This window comes from Adiantum capillus-veneris, chromosome 7 (assembly GCF_014529385.1).
Source record: "Adiantum capillus-veneris isolate H3 chromosome 7, ASM1452938v2, whole genome shotgun sequence".
Classification (NCBI taxonomy): Eukaryota; Viridiplantae; Streptophyta; class Polypodiopsida; order Polypodiales; family Pteridaceae; genus Adiantum; species Adiantum capillus-veneris.
This window is the reverse complement of record NC_140937.1, coordinates 39086821-39098080: the sequence shown is the minus strand read 5'-3', so window position 1 is coordinate 39098080 and position 11260 is coordinate 39086821. Positions and strand designations below refer to the sequence as shown.

General features: G+C 44.6%; 1 protein-coding gene across 1 annotated transcript in view; it reads left to right on the top strand.

Moving 5' to 3' along the window:
- Positions 1–5765: 5765 nt before the first annotated feature.
- LOC147453710 (adenine nucleotide transporter BT1, chloroplastic/mitochondrial-like) overlaps positions 5766–11260 on the top strand; it is a 59926-nt gene continuing 54431 nt past the window's right edge. The window contains exon 1 of the mRNA XM_086515814.1: positions 5766–6641. Coding sequence (XP_086371940.1) covers positions 5970–6641 — 672 coding nt within the window. The 5' untranslated portion in view covers positions 5766–5969. The remainder of the gene's footprint in view (positions 6642–11260) is intronic.

The following is an 11260-nucleotide window of genomic DNA, read 5'->3' as shown; positions in this document are numbered from 1 at the left end:
GGATTCTTCAAAAAGACTATCAAAGCCCATCAAATGGCAACCCTCTTCATTTCACAAATTTTCAAGTACCATGGCTTGCCAATGTCCATAGTGTCGGATAGAGATCCTAGAATGACCAGTAATTTCTGGAAGGGTCTCTTTGAGAATTTAGGGACAAGGCTAAACTTCTCTTCGGCCTATCATCCACAAACGGATGGCCAAAGTGAAATAGCTAACCTAACAATTCTCGATCTACTAAAAGCCTGTATAACGGAAGTAGATCAAAGATCCCAATGGGAGAAGTGCTTACCCTTAGTGGAGTATGCTTACAATAACACTGTACATACTTCCACGGGAAAAGCACCTTTCGAGGTAATTGAGGGAAGATCAAAAAGTCCCTTGCTACTTAAGGTACATGGGAAAATCTTCGCTGCAGATGAGTATAGCCGAGACCTACAAGAATCTTTTCAAAAGATTAAGGATGCTATCTCTATCTCACAACAAAGGCAAAAGGCTGCTGTTGACAAGCACAGAAGAGCCCAAGCCTTTAAAGAAAATGATTGGGTCTTACTAAAATCCCCCAAGGCTCGATTAAGGCACACGACGGGCAAGAATCCTATGGGACACCAAAAGTACTATGCTAAACTAGCAAAAAGGTACTATGGTCCCTTCCAGATTCTTAGGCCAATCAATGAGATGGCCTATCAACTCAAGTTGCCCAATCATTGGCTCATACACGATGCTTTCCATGTGAGCCTATTAAAGCCTTACAAAGGAGAGCCACCTCAAGAACCAACTACTGAAGACCCACCGAAGATCGAGGACCAAGAGGAGGTGCTGCAGCTCGAGTCCATTCTCCGACATGAAGACAACGTACTAAGAGGCGGTAAGATTATCCGACGATATCTTATTAAGTTTAAGAATTATCCTTTTGAAGATGCTAGATGGATGCAAGGCATACAATTAAAGGATAACATAAACCTTGTCAATGCTTACAATGCTTCCCAAGAGTAAGCAAATGTACAAAATGTTAAAAATAAACAAAGTTTTTGTCTTATAAGACTCTCTTTTTCTTTATTGTGCACAAAAATGAAGTAGTATGCATGCTTAGATCAAGTTTGCGGAGACGATGTCTCCCAAACACCAAGTAGAGCTTGTCACTCTACTACTCTACTATGGAAGATTGATAGGACTAATGTGCAGACATGCTTGCGGCAGCCTCAGGCTCTCAAGCGCCAAATGGACTAGTCATCCATCGTGGAATGATGTCGAAGGGTAACATAAGGATCCTCTACCCGCTAAGAAAAGGACTCATGAATATGCTTTATCTTCTCTACACCATAGTCGAGGACGACTATGATTTCAAGAGAGAGGTAATGTCATAATAATCAATATCTAATTCTCCTAAATGATTTTCTCATGTTAAACTGATCATTTAATACGGGGAATTGCCAGGGGAGAAAAAGCTAGAATATTGGTTAAGCTAGCAGACCGGCCACAGTAGGGATCCAAAGGAGGGAAAATAGGGATCCAAAGGGGGGGCCATGTGTAAAAGAGCCATGTGCAACATAGGGCTAAAAAGACCCTAAGGTTTGGCCCATTAAGACTTCCAAAATGCTAAGGTTCCAAAATTCAAAGGTTGTGTCCAAAGGTCAACCATGGGGGAATTGGATGCTTTGTGTGTGTCAAAAAAGTCTTTACAAATCCCTACTTAGGAGGGGGCCAGCCTAGCTTGTAGGGGATGAGAGAGAAAGTCACACACACACACACACACAAGCTCCCTTTACACAAAGAGAATGAGGGACACATGTCAGCTCCCTAGCCCAGATGCCCACAAGATGTACCCAATTCCTATTGGATGGCCATGGAGGTGGACCGATGAGAATTAGGCTAGAGTAAATCTAGTTTAATTAATTTAAAAACACTTAATAAAAGAACCAATGAGAATTTAGTCTTCTAGAAGACTATTGGACAGTCTCCCAAGGGGTCCAATGAGCATTCAACAGCCCAATGACTTGCCTGATTCCTATTGGCCAGAAGGCAAAGGGGTCCAATGAGAGTTTAGTTGAATTATTAAATTAACTAAAGCTCTCACAAAGGGGGACACATGTCAGAAGGCTATCACTTATGCTGCTTAATTGTCATTGGCTAGCCCTAGGGAGGTCCAATGAGAGGGTAGCAAGAGAAAATAGCAAGAAGGGTAGCCCAAGAGAGAGAGGGGGCTGATTTTTGCAAGGCATTATCACTCACACACTCACACAATCTCATGTGTGAAGTAAAGAAGACTCTCTCTCCTTCTCAAGCTTTAATGGAAAGCTTACCACCTACTCCAAGCTTGTGAGAAGGGAGGCCTACACCAACAACTCTTGGCTTTGTGATGCAAATCCAACCAAGAGCCAAGCTTCAATGCATGCTCATCTCCTCTACCATGCTAATTACTAAGCTAAGCTATGGTAATATGAGTGATTATGTGCGGAGATGTACATCTTTCTCGTAAGACTACTCCTTCTTCCTCTCAATCTACTCTCATACCCTGCTAGCTCTCACCATCTTCGAAGGTGTGTGAGGTCTTCGGTCTGAGACCGGGGATAATTGATGTTGTGTTTGATAAGTGTTTTGCTTAGTGCATGGAGCTTTCATCTTCATTGCACTAGCTAGTCTTGAAGGAACACAAAGAATTGTATTGTACAATGTCTCTCTTGATGGGAGAAACCATAATACAAAGCCTTTTGGAGGGGGGACTAGCTCCATGTAAATCCGGTCTTCAACTGTTGTCAATAGCTTAATTTCTCTCTCTTTTGAAAGTATTGTTCATGCTATCTAACTAGGTGTTATGCTTTTTGTTGCTCTCTCCACCCAAGCACTCTTGTAATTCTCATTAGGAATCTATTCTAATGAAATGCCCACTATGTTCATGCTAATTTCCGCTACACACAAGTTTTTAGGCCATTAAATGTTACAGATTCCCTCTCTTTGCATCTGTTGAAAACAGCTTAGAGCGTCCTTGCCCTGCCCTTGTTGGGCATATCCCAAAATCAATTATGTTATTTTCAAGTAGCCCACTATCGTGAATATCAACATGTATCCTGCTGCCTTGGGCATATCCTACAATGCTAAGTATGTAGTGCCAAGCACAAGGTTTTCTGTCAATAGTCCCAGGCTAACAATATCATTGAGTATTCTTTTGCCCTCTTGCATGATGCTAGATGACGTCAAGATGCATGTGTAGGTGATTGCATTTGGAGAGATGCCCTCTCTTTTCATCTGTTGAAAATAGCCCAGAGCTTCTTGGCCCTGCCCCTACTGGGCATATCCCAAAATCAATGCACTCCAAGAAACAACACTCCATACACGAAGGTTGTCAAGGACTTGTTGCACTCGGGCAAGTACACCACACTTGACATACATGCTGTTATTTTCAATTAACCCACTATTGCGAATACCAGCATGTATCGTGTTGCCTTGGTACAAATCTCTCTCTCAAACAACCCAGAGCTTCTTGGCCTTGGCCCTGGCCCTGGCCCTGCCTCTGTTGGGCATATCCCGCAATCAGTGCATTCCAAGAGATGACATTCTGGACAAAAATCTCCTCAAGCGCCTTCTGTGCTTTATGAAGTACACCACATTTGGCATACATGTCGACCTTCTATCAACAGCCCCTAGCTAACAATATCATCGTAAATTCTTTTGCCCGTATCATCATCTTGCATAATGCCACATGCCTTCAAGATGCACGTGTAGGTGAATACATTTGGAGAGATGCCCTCTCTTTGCATTTGCTAAAAACAGCCAGAGCTTCCTGACCCTGCCTTTGTTGGGCATATCCCGTGATTTGTGCATTCCTAGAGGTGACATTCCGAAGAGCACTTTTGGTGCTTTGTGAAGTATACCACATTCGGCATACATGTCGACCAAGGCAGTGCCAAGCACGATGTTTTCTACCAATAGTCCCTGGCTAATGCAGCATTTCAAAACCGATACTAAACAATCAAGGTAACTAACTTCTCTTTTCCCTTTAGAAGTCCCAAGGGATCTCCCAAGATACTACATAATACTAATGAAAAACGTTTTGGCCACATACTACACATAATGGCAGATACTAAATTAGAAGCCCACATATTAGACAGATACCTACGAATTACCACCCCCCACCCCACCCCCCCCCAAAAAAAGGTGCGCCTGCCTGGCCCCTTTCGTTCGGCGCTCGACTTGCACCTGCTTCCTCTCGCCCTCGCCCTTGCGTGTTCATCCCTCCGCAGAGAGACTAAGACCTGGGTAGCTGGACTGCAACATGGCAGAGGCAAATGCTTTTCTGCCTGCACCACTTCAACAACGTGCGCCACTACGGACTGCAACACACACACACACACACACACACACAGAGAGAGAGAGAGAGAGAGAGAGAGAGAGAGAGAGAGAGTGGAGTTCGTCAAAAATTGAGTATTCATCTTTTGCCACGTGCCTCTAGTTTCATGTATAGATTCTAGAATAGAATCGCTCCCTAATTTCCTTTAAGTAGGTGATTCAATTTGTTTAAAGGAAATTAAGAGGAGAATCAAGGATGATTCTTCTCCACGCAGGGACACCTCTCCCTGCCTTCCTGCCTCCACCTCCTTCCCCCTTCTCCTGTGTCGTCTTTCCTCCTGCCTTCGTCCTCCTCTCTCGCACTTGCCCTCCTTCCATGCTACTCCTCCCTCCTCCCCCCTTCTCACACACTTTGCCCCCCCCCCCCCCCCCCCCCCCCCCCCCCCCCCCCCCCCCCCCTTTTGCACTCTGAGAAAGAAAGAGAGCTCGTATGGCGTCTGCAATCACTCTTGCACTCGCACGCGTGCACACAGAGAGAGCTGTGCTACTGTATGGTCGTGCAACAGAGAGCTGCAATCATCCAATGCATAGAGAGAGAGAGAGAGAGAGAGAGAGAGAGAGAGAGAGAGAGGGGGGGGGGGGGGGGGGGGGGGGGGGTTTGGTGGCACCGCCTTTGAGCACGAACTATCTGGAGTCTACACACTAGGGAGAGCGAGAGATAGGGAGCTCTTAGTCGATGCTCCACTTTTTTAAAACCTCCCTTTATAAGAGAAAGAATCTCATTGAGATTCTTACAAATTGCCCTTTTTCCAAAATCAAACAGACTTATTTACTCGCTCTACTCGCTCACTTCTTATTATATTCATTTATCTCACCACATTCCTTACGATTCCCTTCTTACATCTCAAGGGAATCGTATTACCCTTGCCTAGTAAAAGCAATGAGATGGGAGAACTCGAACTCAGTCAGACAAAGGTTTTCGACTCTATGAACTCACGTCTAACCACAAGAGCAGCAAGCCTCGACGGCTTCGTTGCATCCCCATTGCATTAAAAAAAAAGCGCAACCACCCTTCCGCTTGGCATGCCACCTTGCCGTCAACTCCTAAATGGACAAGAAACTCCTCAAGCATTCTCTCTCTCTCTCTACGATTGTAATCGGAATTTGCTTGCATTTCCTAGCTTAACCATGCGCACTCAACAAAAACTCAACTTTTGGCGGCGCGAACTGATGTTCTGACGGCAGTTTCTCCTTATCAAAGCTGCACAGGAGAAGAATCACCCTTGATTCTCCTCTTCATTTCCTTTAAACAAATTGAATCACCTACTTAAAGAAAATTAGGGAGCGATTCTATTCCAGAATGTATACATGAAACTATGTATACATGAAACTAGAGGCACGTGGCAAAAGATGAATACTCAATTTTTGACGAACTCCACTCGTCACGTACATGATAGTATGTGTGTGTCCTCCCGCTGTGTGTGCGCACCTCCATACATTACAGGTGAATAATTTACTGAGGCTGTCTCTCATTATTCCGCAGCCAGGGATCTCTCTCTCTCTCTCTCTCTCTCTCTCTCTCCAAATCCATTTATTGATTCTGTGTGAGAGTCTCAAGAGTGAGTGAGAGCGAGTGAGTGTGTGTGTGTGTGGAGCGCGAGCTTTTTGTGGTTGTCATACTCGTGATGGTCTCCCTCTCGAGGTCCAAGGGGCAGAAACCCCTAAAACATGGATTCGAGGGTTACAACTCTACAGGCTCGGCGCAACCTCCATCTGGAGGTTCGCTCCTGCGGAAGCAGCAACAGATGCGAGTCATGATCGCAGAGCGGTTGCCAAAGGCAGATCTCTGCTCTGTTTCGTCTTCCTTCGAATCCCAAGGCTTTCAACTGCTGCACTCAGGGTTAACGGTTGTGAGAATAGAATCCATAGCTGAAGCGGGCTACAAGAATTTTCTTCCTGATGATCACAAGGAAACATGTAGGCAACAACAATATTCTGAAAAGGGTCAGACTGCACAAGGTCATGGCGCTTTGAACTACAGCAGAGAAGCATCAGAGGCTTATCAGCAGAAGGAACAGAATGGCAAGCTGCGTGATGCAGGAAAAGCTCAGCGTCGGTTTAGTTTAAAAGTGGGTAATGCCTCTGTGAAGCGGCTGCTGAGTGGAGCATTTGCAGGCGCAGTCTCTAGAACTGCAGTGGCCCCTCTTGAGACCATCCGTACCCACCTCATGGTGGGGAGTGGTGGCCGCACGGTGGGGGATGTTTTCCAGCACATCATGCACAACGAAGGCTGGCAGGGGCTTTTCCGTGGTAATGGTGTAAATGTTATTCGAGTTGCGCCCAGCAAAGCAATTGAGGTTAGTATGCCAGCATGTGTACATTGGGAGTATCGTGTAAAAGTTATGCAATTGAGGTTAGTGAGCATCGGTATACATTTTTATGTTGTACGCAAAGTTATTGGTGTTTTATGTATTCTGTTGTCAAGGTGGGGTTTTTCTCGAAGTTCGTCATAGTGATTCACCTTTGTAAGGCTTGTGGGGGTTCTAATCTCTCAAAATGCATTGAACTTGCGTGCATTTTCTCTTTATGCAGTTTTCCTTGCGTTTTGGAGAATCTGTGTCAGTCATCGTCCTTGAAAAGTTCAAAATGGTAGGAACGGTGTTTAAGGTCGAATGTGGGTCCTCAATTTGTACACTGGGATTAGCGTTGTCTACATGAGCATGCATCTCAATTAAAAGGGCAGTAGGTTTTTAACTGAGGATCTCAAAGGTGAAGAACCCTTGCCTCCTTTGCCACACCATCCTCCGTAGATTGGATAGGTCCACTAGGATCCTGGTGCTGAGAGTGAAATTGGGTAAGAGTACTGTCAATCTGCAAGTCTTTGAGTGTATTTGGTGAAGATACAAGCAGATGAACCCAGTGTGTGCAAACCACAGCATGAGTGACGGAACTCGTCTCACCTGCATATGAGAATCTGAATTTGATGTAGCACTGGCCGACTCAGACTCGGGCAGCTTCTCTAAATATGTCCTCAACCACCATATTGTGACAATTTACCACCTTGGGGCTTCATTAGATCCAACAGTTTCATTCTTCTGTTGCTTTTACTTCTTGTCTGGCAAGGCTTCAAGCCCCCTGTAAATCCAGAGATCCGTAAGCGATCCTCCTGACCCAACAACATGGGAACAAGCTCCTCTCAAGTTAAATCAGTTGTCCTCCACAAAGTGAGGCTGAGTAGTAAACACTATACTCCAGTGTGAGATGAGTCATCAAGATGGTAGCCATATCATCCAAAGACATCAGCTTTTCTGCCTAAAGAATCACGCGCTACATCTCTTGCATCTTTTGTATATGATTCTTCATAGTTTTGGACTTCCGAGGATCCAAAAGTCCGCAAATTGTACCTTCAGGTGAGCTCTCTTCATAGTCGTCATCCGATTGTAAACCTTGTCTTAGTGTGTCAAGATCTCCTGGACATTTTTCATACTTCGAATGTGTGCAAGTGCATGTAGAGTACAATTCAAGAACACAAATGAATGGATCCAAGCATTCAAGTAATCCCACCTAGTATTGATACTAATAGAGCTCTCCTCTCCTTTGAAATAAGCTTACAGTCCTGGGAACCTTGGGCCTGTCCATCTTTGTTAGAGTTTCACCTTCTGTTTGGTGGTGGCTCTGGTATCTTCCATGAGTAGATTAGGTACTGAGGGCTGTTTTGTGGTTGTGCCCAGCGTTATTGTAGTGTATGGATGAATTTCTAGGTCGGGTACCCTATTTTGGGGACCCTCCCTTACGCTCTCGTCATATGTTGTGATATGCATCGATATGCCATGGCTCAGGGCAGATTTGTCTCTTTAGCGTTTTCTACCTCTCTCTTTCAGTTCAACACGTGTTGGATAGGTCTTTGATGAGGTATCTTGGTATTGTTTTTATGACTTTAAAAACTTCTCCTCTCTCTTCTCTCGCCCCCTCTCATCATCTACGATATTTCTTTATCTTTGTCGTTGTCACAAACTGATGATGTGGCTGGCTCTTGGACACTGCAACAATGACACTTGGCAGACTGTACAGAGATCCCCGCATAACAGGCAATCGTACGGAATTCGGGATTTGCGGCGGAAAACACGTTGACACGGCTGATGTGGCAGTTGTACGGATTTTCGTAAACTGCACTGGCTGATTTTAGCAGCTTTTGAGATAGTTGCTTGAGATTATAAGTTTTTAGAGTTTAATGCTTTTGGGCTTTGCTTTTGGGGCATCCCTTGTACTTATTCATTTCTCAGAGCATCTGGACGTAGAGTTTGAGAGTGAGCACCTACTGGCTCTCTTGTACTTTGAACACAAAATTAATACAAAAATACCAAAAGGGGCGCCAGTCTTTGGGGCCAATACCTCTGGGCACGGAACTATGCCGGGCCATGTCAATTTTGTGAACTGTTTTGAAGTGAATCTCTGCTGTGTTGCGGTAGAATCTTGACTTGGGGTATCCAAGTTTGTTACAGTGGTATCAGAGCGCGGCCGATTTCGCTTCTATCGGGAAATCTGATCCTTTTCTCGCGGCACTTAGGGATTCCAATAAGAATTAGTCCACTTCTTCTGCATCTGCGAATGTGGAAGGAGATCACGAAGAAGATTCTCATGAGCAAATAGAGGAAGAGTACGGCCCACCTCGGCCTACTTAGTCAAAGATTGAAGAGATGGAACGTTGACAATTGGTTGATGAGGCAACAAAGTAGATGATTAAAATTGCAAAGGATCCAAAATTTGCAAAATTTTTGACTCAGCAATCCCTCGCAGAAGTACACACCGAGTCGTAGAAGGCCATAGAGCCACCCATGAAAACGGTAATCAAGAAAAACCTCCTTCTCCGAGGATGTTTACAGAGCAAGAATCACAAGAGGTGGTTCAGACACAAATCAGCCGGCTTTTGGACGTGAACAACAAATCTAGAAAGCACGATAAAAAGCATAAGAAAGGAACCGATTTCCCAGGCTATTTGGGTCGTCAATCTTCTTTTGCATCGGTGAGAAAGTAGAAGAAGCGTGTACGATTTGAAGGACTACCCAGTTCTTCTTCTTCTTTTGACAGTTCTTCTAGCTCTTCTTACTCGAGCGAAGAAGACAGAAAAGACAAAAAGCGAAGCAAAAAGCAAAGCTTTGGAAAGGGAAAGAAAAAGTCAAAGAAGCCTAAATTTCGCCCAGTTTTTGACATTCTACAAAGGATTCATCCTCAGACAGTTCGAACTCCGACGATCACATGTTTTATGCAAAGCAAGAAAGTAAGAGAATTCAAAGAAGGTGGATAGTCAATTAAGTTTGACTGTTTTTCTGGATTCCAAGATGCTTCGAGGGCTTTAGTCTTCATACAACAATTTGACATAGCTTTCTCTGGAGGCATTACTCAGAGCACTTCAAGATTCGGAGGGCTACATCTTCCTTCAAGGACATGTTCGAACATGGTGGTCCACTCTTTTATTGAGAAAGGAAGCTCCAGTTAAATGGTTGAAATTCAAAAGGTTTTTTATTTCTTCTTGGTTGACTCGGGAGTACGAACGAGATATACGAACTGCTTGGAATTATCTTCGGATGACCAAGGGAGATTCTCTGGATGCTTATTACGAGAGATTTTGGAGCTCTTTTCTACCAGCCTCTTCATTTAAGAAGGTCTCGTTTAAAGAACAGATCGAGTGGTTTTGCTGTGGACTTCCTACAGAGATCCACGACTACTGCTTGGAACAAAAGTCAAATTCTATTCAAGAATCGATGGGTCATGCGAAACGGGGTTTTGCCATACATTCGGGCAATTTGACTTATCCCACCGATGAGATCTTGACTCAGAGAACCCAACAGACTTCTAATAATGAAAGTAGAAAGAGAAAGAGTTCCCAAGAAAAGAAGACAAGGATTTACACCCCGGCTCACTCTTCGAGAGAGGGCCAACTACATCAAAGAGGGGAAGTGTTTTGGATGCGGGGAACTTGGGCACGTCTCCGCGAAGTGCCCTAAAAAGGCACAGCAAGAACAAAATGGAGACAGGCCAGAGAGTTCGAGAGCAGCTGAGGAACGTGGCAGAAAAGGGAAGATGAAAGCAGGACTGGTTCCAGATTGCATGGGTATTGACCCAAAGCTCGATTGATGAAAGTACAAAACTTTGTTGAGCTTGGGGCCAAGTGAAAGATCAAGAAGCCTTGATTTCTTTAATGGAGGAGCCAAGGCCAACTTCATTTCACCTGAATTGGCCCGCGGCTCGAGATTACACTCGATTGGATGGGACCACAAGCAGAGGCAATTCTAGCGGCACTCGGACAGGACATAGCCATTACACTTGTCATTGGCAAACTTTGGTTGCATTGTCAGGGGTACTTGGGAGGTTGTGATGTCCTCCTTGGAGTCCCTTGGTACCATAAGAGCAATGCCGTTGTCACGTGACACATCCAACCCTATGTGTCCGTGGACAAGCTACAACATGATCAGGGTTCAGTCAGTCCAGTCAAGTCTAGATTAGAAGTGATCTGGCACTTTTGTGAGTCTATTCGTAGACCGTGCATGCCCAATCACTTAGTGTAGATGCATATCCTCTGGTTGCACACAGCATGATCATCAGTATTTCCTTCAGAATCCATCAGATTCAGTCAGGGAAATTTTCCAATGCATTTTAGCCTATTTTCCCTATTTTTGGTATTTTTCACTTATTATTTTTAAGTGACTTTCCAACAAAAGTAGGTAGGGCAATTTTGCTAAGTTAATATATAAGCAAACCCAAGTTAGCACTTTTTGGCAGAAGAGGCAGCAAGAGCTTCCCACTCAACAGGCACCTTCTCAGCAGGAACCCCTCAGCACCCCTAGCGTTTTTGGTCTTCATCATCGTCCACCATCAACCTAGCGTTTTTCCTCTCCATCAGCACCTCCCTCAGGCTTGGGCGTTTTCAGCTTTGCAGATCGCCCTCAGCATTACCAGATCCCCCAGCGTTTTCCAT